At 44.2% G+C, this 16,760-nt stretch overlaps 1 protein-coding gene across 4 annotated transcripts in view; it reads right to left on the minus strand.

Annotated features, from left to right (window-relative positions):
• LOC100119687 (protein sprint) overlaps positions 1 to 12,298 on the minus strand; it is a 59,860-nt gene extending 47,562 nt beyond the window's left edge. Inside the window, exons 1-3 of one of the 4 annotated variants that reach the window (XM_016986988.2) lie at positions 11,900 to 12,298; positions 2,446 to 2,527; positions 1,868 to 2,106 (exon numbers count right to left, since the gene is read on the minus strand). In XM_016986988.2, coding sequence (XP_016842477.1) covers positions 1,868 to 2,001 — 134 coding nt within the window. In that variant the 5' untranslated portion in view covers positions 2,002 to 2,106; positions 2,446 to 2,527; positions 11,900 to 12,298. Of the gene's footprint in view, positions 1 to 1,867; positions 2,143 to 2,445; positions 2,528 to 11,899 lie in introns of all 4 variants that reach the window. The other 3 variants (XM_001603368.5, XM_031930283.1, XM_031930284.1) reach the window with 3 other exon arrangements.
• Positions 12,299 to 16,760: the final 4,462 nt, after the last annotated feature.

A 16,760-nucleotide genomic window follows, 5' to 3' on the forward strand; every position in this document is an offset into this window, starting at 1 on the left:
CATACGTCCGTAATTCACATTCTCTCGTACGAGTTTTATCGAGCGCTAAGCCAAGCGTCAATCGCCTGTAACCGTCCGATTTCTCATATCACGAGCGCATATAACGCTGTCTTAAAGGTCAAGGGAGAGGCTCGAGAATATCAAGAGACAGAGAGAGAGAGAGGGAGAGGCGTATGTAGTATCATTCGAGAGGAAAACACGTGGTCGTTGCGCAATTCGAGACGCCTCTGGCGACCCACTTTATTGTGACTGAATTTTTTTTTTTAACGCGAGATGAAACGCGAAACTATTGGAATACATTCGCAGATGAGGGAAACACTATACGGTTTGTGTTTTTTTTCGCGTGGGAGTGTAAATTTAGCTCGGACGAACTCGAATGAGAACATTTCGATATAAGTGTACGAAAAAAAAAATAATTCAAATATTAATAAACCCAGAAAATCAGCAGAAGAAAGCCGGGAGAAAGTCTCGCGAAAAGGAGCGCCCGGAAAAGGGAAAAAGGAAACGCCGAATTTCATCCTCATTCTATTCGTGGGCTAAGAGGCTTAGAGCAGTAGGCGCTAAGCGGCTTTGCCCTCTCCGATGAATATATATATATATATATATATATATATATATATATATATATATATATATATATAACCGCACATCGGACTGAGTGGCTTCGCGCGTCTTCTTCCCCTTCGAAACGCGTCACTCTCTCTCTCTCTCTCTCTCTCTCTCTCTCTCTCTCTCCGTGTTGTCAGTCTCCGCTTTCTTATCGTACACATCCATGTGTGCGTTAGCTGAGCGAAGATGATTAAAGCTCGTTTATTCGATTTTATTCACCGGGTGGTTCTGAATTTTCTCCCTGTATGCGATTAAATGTACATTGCAATGATTATCGAAAAAAGCTCGGACGTCGTAAAAATAGATCCGTCGGCTATCTCCGTTCTATAATAGCATTTTTTATCGACTACTTTCTGGGTTTATCGCCGTGTAGCGGTGCAGACGAGGCCGCTATAAGCATGCAGATAACCCATCATCCCGTGTGCTTTTATTTATACTTTTTTTTTCAAACATCGATTATTTACCGCGAGAATATTGTACGCTTCGTATAAATCATAAAAAAATCGTGAAACCCAAAAGCAAAAACACATTTGCGTCTCCTCCCCTCGACCACCAGGGGCGAGAACGTATAGCGCATTCGGCTCGCATCACGCTCTCGCGCGTTTCAATCAAAGCGCGTCCGAAATTCCCGCCGCTATAAATTTCCCAGCCATCGAGTCGAGTAATCTCCAGCCGATACACAGCGCTGCGGAGTCTCCCGAAGTGTTGCAGCCCCGAGCGGAATGCAAACAAATCAATTATCTCTCATTACTCCGAGAGGTTCAGTCCGGCGGGGCACTTGTGACCAGGTGCAGCGACGTGTGTATTATACGCGCAGTTATCGTTATCGGAGAGACGGCTCTTATCGCGTCCCTCGACTCTTCGCTGGAAATGTATAAGGGACAATGGAGTTTATCTATTCGGGATGGGAGTTGCATTAGTGTATTACGTAAATATAGCCGCTTATGGTATAGATAAACGTGTGATTCACGGAGGATAGTTTAAAAAGCCGCCTATTTATGTGGGCAGTGTAGACGAAAACTTTTCCGATCGTACACGATACAAAACACACAGATCGCCCCGAGTATGGGCGACTATAGCATCGAGAGAATAATATTTACGTCGAGGATTATAACTTGGCTCGAGTGTAGCTTTGTGTGTATACACCGAAGATTATGCAATCACATTACGCCCTGCAGTGGATATATTTTACACTTTCAATCGGGCAAACACGTACAGTGCACTATATAATTAATTAATCCGAAAGACAAACGCTCACCTTCTGACTCCGATCTCGGCGTATCTACCCCTGGCTCTACTCGTCACATTTCCAGCCCCGGCGTCGTTCCCGTTCGGACTCGTGTACAGCGTGAGGATCTCGCTGTTTATGTTGCTGATCATCGGCGGCAGCATCTTCTATTCCTTCACTTTGCACTTTGCCGCGAGGAAACTCGAGCCAGACTCATTTTCCGCAGTTCCTCGAGGGGAAGAGAAGTATGGCAGCCACTTCGTCGTCTGCTACGGGTTTTTTTTTGCAAAGTGTATAGAGGACTGCTGGAGATATACAGAGGGAGAAAGAATCCATTAAAGATTGCCGGCGCTGGGGCGGAATGTAAAAGCACGACTGCGATGAATTCTTCAGATCTATATAGACGTGTATAAGTATAAGCCGATTGGAGGACACTTTTTTATGGCTCTCGGAAATTGAAACGCAGACGCGCCGGATTTTATCAATAATTTTATAACGTCGATTTTAACATAACACAAACTCATCGCAATCTCACTCTCATTCAAAACCAGCATCTTGCTAATTTTCAATGGATTCAGTCTCTTTATTCTATCACATTGTCTGCTTACTTCCGCAACTCCGCGGCTCGCCTCTTCTCCGGTTACCGGCAGCAGCTTCTTCTCCGTCTACTTTCCGCGCCTATGGCCGGCTCTGCACGGGGGAAAAAGAAACAGAGGAAGCGTCGAATCAGTCGCAAGATACACACGCACTTTGCACAACGAAGCTGCTGCTGCTGCTCTTTTGTTCTCTTTTTCGCAGGAAATTCAAGTTTACGCTCGCGCCTCAAAGCGCCGCTAAATGATTATGGAAAAAGCGTCGGCCGCTTGTTTGCGCTCGCGGCTTGATTGCATATTTTACGTTGTATATCTCGTGTTTTTTTATTTTCGGTCTGATCGGCAGCTCGCTTGAAATCATCGTAATCCTCGATGTAAATTGCAATGTTCTCACTTTTTTCCGTGATAATCGAGACCTTCTTTCCCCTCGAAGTTAATTAGCTTCGCGAGACTGTAGAGTACGTGCATTGTTCGGCCTTGCAGATTTGAGATTGTCGTGCCAAGCGCTTAGGCTGTGCAGCTACTCTGTGGTTATACCCTGCTTGTTTGCACGAGGCAAGTGTCTTTTTTCAAGCGACGCTTTAGCGACGATTTTGGAATAGGAGTAGCTTCCGCTGGGAATTACGCGAAAGTGACGAGGGAGAGAAAGGAAACGACGACGGCGCACGTTTTTATCGCGCTGTGTGATGTGGCGAGAATCAATAAGACTCGTATGTGTATGTGTAGTTGCGGAGAGAATTGTGGTGAGAGCATGTGATATGACATTTTTTTCATCTGATGAGTGTGTTCGAGAATATTTTTTGAAAAGACACCGAACACACTGCACCAAAATATCCCTTCGCAAAAAACTATATACATCGTAATTTTTCAAAACAACATGTAAACCACGTAGAGGCCGACGAACGCGGCTCCGACATCGCAGATGCAAACTCTCCGTCAGCGCGATCATTAAGCTTTCATTCAAGCGACTTCATTGGGGACTTCGCGAAGTCATTAATCGTTTCGCCTGTTGACGCTTTTAACGGGTCGATGTCATCCTAATTCAGTCGCGACGACGACGCGACATTGCGCAGAGGGAATCTTTCTCACAAGCTCGCTCGGCGTGCATACGTTTGCATTTGAAAGCCTCGTCTTTCTGACCGCGATGTGTATGCGTTAGAACGACTCTGCATATTTTTAAATATTGTGAATAGATAGTTGTGAAGAGCTTGAGTTCGCGGGCTTAATTGGCGGAGACCCGGATTTCCCAGCTTCGTTAGGGTAATGCCGAGATGTCGAATAAGTTTTATTCTGTACCATATTTTATTGTTTTATTGTGAATCGCGATGCGTTATTGTGCGGCTTGTGAAAATCTTTTATGGCTTTCTATTGAATGAATATTTATATTCAAATATAATCGTACACAGTTTCAGTATATGTTATTTTATCAAACTTGGATACAGCTTGAAAAAAAAATTTTGGCTTCAAAACCGATATGAACAATGGTTGTGAGATGTAACTCGCGGTTTAAGCAACAAAAGACTACAAGGTATACACAACCAATTACTTAACACCGCTCGAATTCCAATCGAGCTCAATTAACACAATATTTTAGTCGCACAATTAACAACCCAGTGCAAACTCATCCTAATATTTCAGTGTCAACGAACTTCGTCTCACAAAAAGCCAACGACGCTTCCTTCATCGCCAGCGAACCGTCACACTACACACCGCGGCACCATTCAACAATCCAAGAAACACGAAAAAACCTCAAGCGGTTCAGCCCAGCGTGTCGCAACAACACTCGCTCGCGATCTTAATAGGCGCGCGACGCCTTGCCCGTGTGTGTTATAGTACAAAGCCACAACTAGGCCGGTCTCTATCTATCTGTCTCTCTCTCTCTCTCTCTCTCTCTCTCTCTCTCTCTCTAGCGGGCTGTGGTTTTCGGCAAAACGCGAGCCAGCGCGGATTAATGACCAGAGCGACGACTCGCGCCGAGAGAGTTTGGGATCAAGGCCACCGCGCGACGATCTAAATCAATTGTGTCGCGCGTCTCTCTGCTCTTTCCCAGCGAGGGATGCTTTTCAATTCTTTTTTATTTTTAGTTTCAATTCGGTGCGAAGGTCACTTGCGAAGATTGAGGTTGGAAGCGATGGTTGTGGGAGTTTGTACGACAGTCGTGGTTTAATGTTGACCGATTACCTCTTAGCTGATGAATCGCTTTGCCATTTTTAAATCTCGTGATTTATGGACGTCGAACGCCAGAAATACAAAGTTTGAAGTGGCGAGTAAATCGAACTCGAGACCGTGATAATTTATTCATCCGTTCGTTTTCGAGCTTTTTCTCTCTCCCTTTTCCGTGACATGGTTACTCAAATATGTTCTAAATATACATCTGCTTCTGTCCTCGAGTTAACAATAAAAAAAAACATCTGCGTTTAAAATTATCGTTCCGAAGCCTACCGCACGTCAATTTCCTCCTAAACACCTCCCCCATACTCGCGTCGCGAAATGAACGAGGGCTGCTCTCTCTGCGATCAACTTCATTCCAGTCGTGCGTGAGCCTCGAGGGGGTGGTCATTGAATCGATAAACCAAATTTGCCTTTATCCACCCCGTATACACGACTAGAGGGAAATTCGATATGTATATAAGGAAAAGGGTCTCGCGAATTAATTCAAGAGAATCTTCAAGCATTTCGCGGTGGAGAGGAAGGATTGAATTAAAGGAGCTTTCTTCGGGAAGAGGGTGATTTTTATTTAATAAGCGACTCGAGTTCGGGTTGTCAAAACTTTTGAATCGAGCCTAATTAGCGCGCTATTATCGTGTTTTTCGTTTCGTTGGGCGCCAAACTGCTGGCCTGTGCCACGTAACGTTCCGACGCACAGCAGCTTGTGTCATTAAGTCATTACCGTCATTAAGTGCGATTCCACTTTTATTGTCCGTCGAGTTTACCGCTTCGATTCGCCCATGTAGTGTGAAACATACGCCTCGCAATTGATCGAGAAAGTCCGCTGGAAAAACAACGCGAACTATTAAAAATATTGCTTTAGAAAGCCGCGCCGCAGCGCGTATAAACAACGTTCGCACTTTCACGCATTAGTATGCATTACTTTTGTTAGAGAGAACGAGATCCCTCCCTTTTTCCTACTCCCGTGCTTATGATACACACGACGGCATTAGAAACAACGAAAAAGAAGCAAAGCATTGCGCAACGGAGAATTACGAAACGTCGTTCAAAAAATTTAATCTCCTCGGAGGATACACGCATTTCCCTTCCCCTCGACTTTGCTCTCCGAAATAATTTATGCATGAAAAGGTCGCGCGCGCGTGCATTAAAAAGGAGGAAAAAGTCTCGCCGTCCCTTTCTCTCTCTTGAGAGAACGCGAACAAAGGACGACTCGCGCTTTTCGCACGAGCGAGCGTACGCGCCGGCAAAAAGAAAGTATAGAAGGGAGAGAGAGAGAAGGTTCGCGTAACACGCGGTCTTGCTCGTCGTTTTATTTCAGAACCGCGCGCGAGCTGCGCGATGCGACGCGAAATTAGATTTCTCGAATTCCGCGTCTATTCTCGCACACGCGCCGATCGCGCTCCGCTAGCGCGTCTTCTTGTGACTTTGGGAAGGCTTCTTTTTTTGGAGGAGGAGAAGGAGGAGGAGATGTGGTAGAAGGAATGGAATTATCGCTGTTTGCGCTGGGCTTACACTTGTTGTGGATTTGTTTCAGGTTTGAATTTCGCGCGCTATACAACTATGAAATGTGATTGGTTGGTCTAATCTACTATATTATTGATTTATGTTTTTTATGTTACGCACCTTCTACCTCAACATAGAGCGTAAACGAACTCCAATCAGAGAGCGAATGTAATGACTATATCGATTTTGAGGTCAAGTCTTTATGTAATACAAATTAATCCTAATCGGCACGGCGTATAGGTTAAAAATTATAAAGCAAAATTACCCGAACATTAGAAAGTGTAAAATTCGAGGTTACGTTTGCATGTAACAAGCTAAATTTGCATATTTTCATCCAACCAACTACGCTAACGACGTTACGTACTTAACTCTGCCCACGTTTCCTCGAAATTCCCAATAACGAGCATCGCATGCACAAAATTCATCGTCTAAATCACATTCTCCACCGTCAACAAAAGCGTGACCCGTGGATATCCGTACTGTGTCCACAATAATAATCATAACGGCAAACTGCTATGCGACCATTCACTAATGATTCAGTCAATGGATCGACGACGACACAGCGCGATTGCAGTCCAATGCCGCGTTTTCCTCTTCCGCGATCTTTTGTAATCGCGTGACTAGATACTCACGTGTCTGAGTGTGTGTATTCTCCGCTCTATGCATGGTTTCCTCGGACGATGAGGCGCGAGCAAACGTTCCTTTCTTCCGACGCCGAAGGACGCGAACACGTTTTCTCTTTTTTTCTCGGCGATTGCTGCGAGTTGCTGTGAGAGATGAGATTCTTCAAGCTCGAAGGTTCGGATTTTAGATAAGGAATCAGATGTTGGACACGTGTTTCAAGGTCGGATATTTTTTCACAACAATTGAAAGTTATATTCTGGAAGCTATGAGAGATCGGATTTCCGTAAAACTTGATCAGGAGCATCTCGTAAAATCCGAATTCTATAACCATCGCATTCGCACACGACGGCAATTCGACACCTGCAGCAGTCGTTAACAGAAAAATAAAGCTTGAATCGCGATCCACAACTCAGCGGCAGATTATACATAGACGCATCATCAATAAGCCAAGATTAGCATCGTTCTGTCCTGAATCTCCCGCGATACATAAACCCCAATATAACCGATTTACAACTAAACTCGGTAAAATCCGCTCTAACGGTCTTCGAAGCCCAGCAATTACCTTCTCCTACATACACGCCGGGAATATATATATATATATATATATATATATATATATATATCTGTAGACAGAGTCGCAGCACACGTGTAAGTGTATATACGGGCCGTAAACGTCGCATCGTTCAATTTTTACGATTCCTCCCGCGGCGGCGCGCGAGACACTTTGCGCGAATGAGCCGCGTATTTCACCTTTAACGCAAGCAAGAGAGACTTGCCAGTCGATGGGATTCCATTCCACGAATTCGGAGAGTCGTTTAACGAGCGTCGAGCTAGTGCTTTTTGCGAGGAGTTGCGAAAGCTCTTCGAGGAAGGCGTTTTCAAGTTTAGCCGATGGCTGCAGTGAAATTCTTCGGTTTTCTTGCTTTTCGAACGGCCGCTTCTGGCATATCCAATAGATTCATCTGGAGTTTCAATCGAACTGTAATACATCGTAACTCCAAATCGAAGCATTGAAAATCACGTGCGGAAAACGAGCGATCGAAATCCGACCTTCGAAAAATAAAATAGCACAAAAACCGATCCTCGAAGGAAGCGTTAAATCGCTCCACATCATCATCGTCCCGCCTCTCCGTACAAGCAGAAGCTTCTCTCTTTCTCCTCGCATTAATTCACCAAACGCGATTACATCACCTCTCGGCGCAAAAACGGCTGACCGGAAGCTGTCGAGCGAAAAAAAGAAGAATGCCGCTACACTTCCGCCAGATTTTTCGCGTCGCGGAGATAAATATTCCATCAAGAGCAGCTACGACGAAAACCGTCGTGCGTCTAGCAGCTCTCCTGAGTCATAAATTCTCGGAGCAAGAGCTTTTTTCCGTGCGGAGCTGCAGCAGGGACTTTCCTTTTATTAAGGCCTGGCTTTATTGAATGTCGTCTTATATACATGCGCGACGCTGCTGTCCGTGTGTCATTCTTCGAGTGTGAATGCAGTTACGGGAAAATGATGATAAATGCCCGCTGTCATACGGGAATATCGTATTGTTCGTTATTGTTAAAAAAACAGAGTTATATTGTTTCTGTTGCAATAGGTGAATGTCTTGATTGTGCGCACGCACGTGTGGCGAGTTGCGCAATCTGAATTTAAAATTTTAAAAATAGCACAATAGGAGAAGCACGAGTAACAGAAATATTCGCGAGAGTGTCTTTCGCATGCTGCAGTTAGTGGCGATAGCGAACAAAAAGCCAAAAGGTCGACGAAATACAATCTCCGTTTTCGACCGCGTTACGCGCAGAGTTAGCCTCGAAAAACAGACCGATAACGCTTTGATTCTATTGTTTCTCTCCCGCGAGGACTTAAATTTCTCCGCAAACTCGCTTCGACGATAAAATAAATCGCTATCGTCGCATCCGACCAAAAAAAAAAAAAAAAACTCGCGTGTAGCTGAGAGAAAAATCTCAACTCTATCCGTGCAGTCGTCGTACGGCTGCAATCTCTTACTGCCCGGCGCTCGCGAATTCAGTTAATTAAATTGGATTATACCGACGAGACGCACATTTCGATGGCTTTGTCGTCGATATCGAGAGAAGGAGAGGACTCTATACGCGGCGGAAACGCGGAAGCCGCTGACTAATGCGCCAGTCTCGGCCGCTCTGCGTGTATATCTATATGTATAGTCGGCTCGAAAATATGACGTCATATGGCGCGCAAGTAGAGGGAAACCGATAAACAGCCGAGAGCGTTCCTCTCGTTATTTTTTTTTATCTCCGGAGTATTATACAAACGTCGCGGCGAATTTTAGAGAGAAAGTAAAAGGGTGAATAAACTCTGCGACTGATGTTTTCTGATCTATTTCGTCTAAATTTACTTTCGGTGTCGGAGACTCAAGGTCGGCTTCGATTGGACTCTCGTGATTATAATTATAGAAATACGCATTGCATCACGCAACGTTTGGTGAAAAAAATTGTGCTGCCCACATTTTTGCGTGTAAATATACAGTGATCGAAGCCTATCTCGAGAAACTTTCTCTCGATAAGAAACGTCGAGTGTCCAAACGCATATATATACCAATGTATAAACTTAACCGACTGCAGGTGTCTATTTTTAGCGCCTATACGTCAGCGTCGCACGATTTTTGTCTCTGGATAATATGACGAAGCTGAAAATCTGCTGACGCTGTGTACTCGTTTATACAGAAGCGCCACACGTCTCGATGTATTTCCAGCGACTAGCCAGTTAATTTGCTTCGCTAGATCAAAGGACGCGCGGCTGGAACGCGTAAAACGCGCGATTTTTAAAAGTTCGCAGCAGATCGGCGACTGGTAGTTTAGGCGCTATACATAAATTGGCGTCAGTGTGTGTACACCTCCGGAAAATAGTCCAGTGAAAGTACACGAGGCGGCTAGAATCTCGCGCGAAAATAAAAGCCGAAGAGGAAAACGCTGAAAATTATCGTTGCGCAACGGGCGTATAATTGTTACTCTCGAACAGTTTTACAGTTAAACCAGCGACGCGCGCGTGGGTATGAATTTCAATGGTATGTATTTTTTACATAACGCGCTTCTGCTCTTCTTCTTAGCTTTTTTCGGTCGAGGGTCTGGAACGGGATTCGCGCGTGCACGGACTCGTCGAGGACGATTTTTTTAAAACCCTTTTTTCCAAGCGACACATGTGCGGAGCGAATGTTTGAGTCGAAATTTTCGGATTGAAGTTTATACTCGCATCATCGGCTTAAACTGATTTTATTATTCCACCGAACACGCGAAATGTATTTTCGATGCGGGCGCGCAGATTATGGACACATAAAGATTATTTATTCGCGTTATAACCTTATTCGCGAATCCGCAAATGGAGTTTTTTGCGCTTTTACGGTACTGTCACACGCGATGATATATAAAACGCGTAATCAAACGGAGGATTACTTTGTTGATCAGCCTTGCTTTCGAATCTCTCGCTCTCGCCGATAAATGATAATTACACGAAACCGTATAAAGTAACGATATAACATTGAAAAATTTTCAATTAAAAAAAAAACAAGAATTTATCGACGCGCGCGGGTGTCTTCAATTTCCTTAATGGCGCGTTGTAACGCATTCGCGCGTGCGAGCTGGTGTATATAGGATTCGTCGGCACGTATGGCCAAACTCGTGAAAAGTGATATTTCACGCTTTCGTTACGCATATGGTCATGCGCTGCAGCGCCGCGCGGCATTGATTCAATTACGCTTGTATATACGAGTCATTTGCAGCAAACGAAAATATTATCGATTCGATTTGAAGTGAAATCGACTGGAGACACGCCGCAGGCTCTTAAACTAATGAAACGTGTCTTACGCGTTACACAATTCAAATTTCGACAAACAACAAACTCGTGACGGAGCTTCGCTCTATGATTGAAGTAACAAGCTCACTTATCACACTCCGCGCGGAGGCATTTCACGATCGAAGCGGCACAATTTCGAATGCATAAGCCGCTATCTATCGCCGTAGAACAGCCCTTCTTTTTTGCAGCGATTTATGTGCAGCCAGTTCGCGTTCCTCCGTTCCCGAACTTTAAATCAGCCGCTTTCTTTTCTCGAGAAGTTTTCTCTCTCTCTCGCAGCTCTCGCCCAAAGAATAATACGTGCAAAGGATGACGCGCGAAATTGCTGTTGTCGGAGACGAATCACAAGTACACGTGCCCGTGAGGGATATATCTATTGATTAGACGGATCGCCGCGCTTATGCTGATTTTTCTATTATGCTTTGCGAAATATTTCGATGTGTGCATAGTTATGTCAATATTACAATTCACGCATATGTATAATACGGACTAATGTGCAGCGAAGACGGTTTTCTCGGCGATAAGTCTCGTGTTTACACGACATGCTACACCACCAACCTCGACGAGAAAGAGAGACAATGCGATCGTCGTCATTAAAATTCAGCCCCGGCGATTGGCTTACATAAGCGGAGGGAAAAAATCGCCGTCAGCGCGGAAAGCATTATTTTGATTCGAGAGACGAAAAGCCAGAATTTCTCGGGTGCATCGACACTCACACACACACACACACACACACACACACACACACACACACACACACACACACACACACACACAGAGCTGCGCAGGAGAAAAGTCGTCAAAGAGTTAAAAACGGACCACTGCAGCGGCGCGCCTGGCACCTGCTGTTATACGCTCAAATAAACTCGGCCTGTTTGCTTACACGAGTACGCGTGTTCCGGCTGCAGTTTTTCTCTCGCGCGACTTTTAATTGCTCTCCGTTAGAAAAAAAAAGTTTATAAACAAATATTCCAGCTTTACTTTCCACGCACGCACGCGACGTTCTTATACGCAAAAACAATGCAGAGTCTGCGCGGCGGGAATTCCTCGGGATGAGGTTTCGCTCCGTAAAAGCGCAACGCCAGCGAGTCTAGTTCACGGCTATAACGTAAGAAAAAAGAGCCAAGTGGAACGTCGCGATTACGAAAATTTCATTCGCCGCGTGTGCGTTTCACGTAACGCACATAGTCGTATGAGTCGTGTGTGATTCCGCTTAAAGTTACAACTAACCACAGTCGTTTCCTGTCGAAGAGAGAATCATGCCCCGGACGTATATCTATAAAGTGACTCAGAGAGCGAGCAGCAGCATCCTCGCGAGCAACAAAGTCAAAAGAGAGAGAGAGGTGGCCCTCATACCGTCGTATTCCAGCGTAGAGGCAGCTCCTCCGCGTTGCCATGGAGCGGCAGCGCACGGGGGTAATCGTATACACACTCGTCCCTCGACGATGTGCGTGTGCGTGTGTGTGTGTGTGTGTTGTTCAACAATAAAAAAAATCAAAACTCAAATTGACGCACACAGTATAATTGTTACAATCCTGAGAGAATCGTATCTATATATCACCAAGAGAACAGTCGCACAGGATACTGCAATGTACGACACAGCGGATTATTCATTCACATTGGTATTGCACGTACCGGCTTGTCTGTCTATACATATACTATATACGCCGTGTGTATATAAGCGAGTGTATAGTCGATCAGAGGAAGAGCAAAAAAAACTCGCGACGGCGCCGCGGCGACGCTCGCGAGAATACTGAGGCGGAGCGGCTCGACCCGGCTGAAAGTCGCGAGAGAGTATCTCCGTCTCTATCGCACCCACGCGAGCCGTTTGAATCGAGCCGCGCGCAGTGGGGCGCGCATGCGCGGAACGAACGCCGGAGATTTTATACCGTGTGGGTAAGCTGTATACGTGCATGGAGGTGTATGCTTGTAAGAGAGAGTATAGAATTTGGAGTGGACTTTGTATTGTGTGTCGTGTTATGGACTCTGTTATGTCTATGGGGTTTTCTGTTGTTTGGAGGCTGGGCTTTCTTGGAGGAGCGATGAGTGTTTTTTTTGGATGAGATCTTTGTGTTCTGGAGATGCGAATATGCGAGAGAAAATAATTATTTATTTTGAAATAGTGACGATTTGAGGCCGATGAAATATCCCTGATAGCACAAAACTTATTTAAACGTTTTAAAAACATGTAGTTCGCAAACGTTGATACGTTTGTGACTTTTGGTTTAAAAAACGTTTTTCTAAAGTTTTAAAAACGTTGGAAATGTCCGCTTTTCGATTTATAATAATCAATTAAGCCTTTCATGAAACGTTAATGTGGCGTTTTAAAAACTGTTGATAGAATTAATATAATATAGAAGACGTTGCCAATTAATAGAATTATTGATTGGCGACGTCTCATTAGGTGTAATATTTACATACTTGTCTCAGCCATAAACAACACTTTTTCTATCATTTGACAAGAGCCATTGATAGTTATTCGCTGTTAATTATAGAATATAATTTTTTATGTAAAATCTCAATAACCCGAGTGCACGGGCATTCAAAACGACACACGCAGGACCCGTGTTATACGTCTGTCGGACTTACGGCCTGGTGACTCAATTCTCTTTTTCTCTCTGTCTCTTTTCCTGGCTCGCGTGTGTTGTACGCGTGCACGTTTCAGTTTTCGGTGGAATCGATTATTTTTTGAGCCGACGCGTATGTGTGTGTGCGTGTACCGTGTTATATACGAGTGAGGGGAACAGCGGAGTGAATTGAAGCTCACAATTCGGTGAATGAATTTGATGAAGCGGAGAGCTGAACGTTCGTTTCCGATGGTGTACCTCACGTGCACGATGATTAGAATAATGGGATTCAAAGTGGAGCGTGGGTTCAGGTGTGTAATTATTTATGGGTATTCAGGTGGGAATATAGAGAGAGAGAAAAAAATTGAAACTATTTCACAGTCATAACGCTTTAATTTGACTATTTAACGAGTGGTTTCATTTTTTGGGACGAATTTTTAATTTTTACATATTAGAGCTTTTACCTAATGTGCTTAAGCATATTAGTTTATTCTACAAAACGAATCATAAAGTATCGATTGCAGACGTCTCTAATGAAAGCATACGAGCATTATGTAAAATGCATTAATGCAAGGCAATTTACATTCGAATACTTATTTATAACACGATGACTAGAACACTTGCGTATACAGCATGACGTGTCGATCGCATTAACAGCATTTATAATAACAACTCGTTTACACTACGCATTTTAAACATTATTACAATTTACAATCCTTCCCAGAAATAATCACCAGCGCAATAAATACTCAGCACATCATAACATTGTTCCAAGAATCAAGACACTTTTCTAAGACACCTTCCCGAAAAACATGAGCATTATACAGTGGCACAGGTGTGCGTACATGAACTCAAGCTCGCAGGGGTGCACGCGACGGCAGTATATTACGCGCACACACACACACACCTTATATACGTATGTGCCCACGTTGGCGCGAAGAGAATTTACCGGAGGCGGGATAACGCGTTTGCAAATAGACGATTGATGCTGCAGCAACGCCGGAGTGGGTATGTGGTATAGATACACGTGTGTGTGCGTGTAAGTGTAGGCGTTAGCGAGGATTTGATTTGTGTGCGTGGGCGGATATGTGCAGGTGAGAGTATAGAACGAGATGATAATGCTGCTCTGCGTAACGTATGTGTGGAATGGCTCTCGGGATGTTGTTATAATCTAGCGGAGAGAGAGAGAGAGAGAGAGAGAGAGAGAGAGAGAGAGAGAGAGAGAGAGAGAGAGAGAGAGAGAGAGCTACGGGTTTGTTGCTCTCTGCAGCCTATGATTTCGGCAGCTTGATGCGTTTGGAATGCGGGATTTGGGGTTGCGGTGAGTTAATTAGTTAGATCGCTCGGTTTGGTGGAATAATATGGTTGGGCTTGTGTGACATTTTGACATTTTAGCGACGAATTCTGACGTTTGGTGATACGATAGAATTTTTATGTTGTGAGTAGATTGTATGGTGTGATGTATCAATTGTATCAAATTTGGATATATTAAGATTAAATGTGAATGTGACAGCATCGAATTTTGTCTTTTGGATAAGGTCTTTCTGAAATGCGTTGGTCTTGGTATGTATCAACATCAAATTTTGATAAAATTTCGACACAACATTCAATCCCAGCATTTCTACTCACGTTAACTAAAATTCATTCTCTTCCTTAAATCCAAACCCATCAATCTCGACTATACCAGAGATCAGCAAACCGCCAGAAGCACACTCCCCTTGGAAGGGGGGAACCCCCTAAATCCGAAATTCCGTATACACTACTCGCTCGGTGAGGAGCCATTAAAATTTCGCGCGACATCGCAGCCGCAAAATGTCTCTCCATCCATTTCCAGCCTACTACGCCGTATACCTCGGCGCAGCGACGACAAGATTTCTCGAGCACAGCTGCACACGCACCGCGTCTCGGATTGTGCACCTCTGCATTAACATGCGCATTACGCGCGCGTGCGCTCACTCCGGGATTACGGCAATAGCCCGCTCTTGTGTACGTACAAGCACTCGAGAGGTGTAACCTACGAATGCCAACTGGGGCTTATACAGCGGCTAGTCTGCGTTTGTTTTGATGCGAATGCACGAGATGTGATGTCCTTATAAACGAAGGTATTTCAGACGGCAAGTTGTTTGTTCAATTTTAAAATTCGTTCGGAATATCAACCGTTACTCCGACCGCGTATGCAGAAAATTCCACCATCCGCAGAAAGCCGACACCAGACGCGTGCGACTTGTACAAGTACAGTATGCTTCTCCTCGCGTGTGTGTATTGTATACACGTATACACTCCACCGCAGAGCGTCTGTCTCATATTCTACTCATATATAGTCCGAGCTGCGCAGCGTCAAAGTGGCGCAGAAGGCGCTCATTGTCGGGAGCACGTACTTACGCGGGGCACGTGACCGAACGCACTTTTTGCGGCTGTGCAGGGGCTCGTCGAAAAATTGATGGTTTCGGGTTTTCTCTGCGTGTAAAGACTGACGGAAGCATATGGGGATGCAGGTGTGTAACACTCTTTTTTAGGCTTCATCGACCGGCTCCTGCAGTCGTAAATATAGATCGAGGCTTTTCAATAGAATCGATAATCTCGTTCGATTTTTTCTTCAAGATGTAGCAGTGCATACATTGCGCGTAAACGATCCGCAAAATTTATCCCCAGCCATATAATCTCGTTTTTATCACGCATCCTGGACCACAAATCGCTGTTTACCGAGCGTCGCGCAATTCGAAAAATGCAATCGTGCAGCCCTCTGCGGCCGCTATAATTTCGGGAATCGAGAGTTTAGTCTCGCTTCCGCGTGCAGCCTGGGGGCAAAATTTATGGCGACTGTAAACTCGCCCGCAGTAGTAGTAGTCGCATCCAAACGTTAGCACTACGTATAATGGCGAATGGGGTGTAAAGGCCCTTTTCAAGTAATGCGCCCTCGGGGTTAAGAGATGAGTTATTTATGCATTTAATAATGGCCGCGAGTCGATGAGGCGACTTTTTCGTAATCCTTTCGGTCGATGTGTCGTCAGACCAGCGAGCTGATCAAGTCTTAAGTGGGGGAAAATTGGTTGCGCGCGTATTGGGGGTTTGAGATCTTTGTTTGAATGTCCGGTCACGATTTATTGTGGTGTAATTAATTCGGCTGATTTATCGCTGCGTTTATTAGTTTTTCGGAGAGCAAGGGACGACAATGATGGTGTGGTTGGTATGATGGATGTGTTGATGTTTTGTAGGCGAAAAAATGCCTTTTTGCTTAACTTAAATCTAATATGTTTCGCATATTAATCAAAGTTTTGGAATAGCAATAATTTGATTAATAATAGGCTAGAAACTTGTGGTTTTCCAATGAAGGTTTAGAACGTGACTAAACAAAAATGAAAGGAAAAATTGGACGAAATCTATCCATTTCATCTTTATCTTGTCAAAATGAAAGTTGGAAATGGAAATGTAAGATCAGCAATAGTTAGCTTAGTATAATTGGATGGTTTATCTTATATCATAAAAAGTTTATGATTTTTTTTTTAATAGTTAAACTGTATACATAAATGTTGAAGTAAGAATAAAAGCCGCCGCTAATTCTTTGGCACGTAGCTTCTTCCAACAAAATTTATAGTTCCAGTAGATAAAATATAGTTCAAATGTAGTATATTCATGATTTTTAAAATAAT

This window comes from Nasonia vitripennis, chromosome 4 (genome assembly GCF_009193385.2).
Source record: "Nasonia vitripennis strain AsymCx chromosome 4, Nvit_psr_1.1, whole genome shotgun sequence".
NCBI lineage: Eukaryota > Metazoa > Arthropoda > Insecta > Hymenoptera > Pteromalidae > Nasonia > Nasonia vitripennis.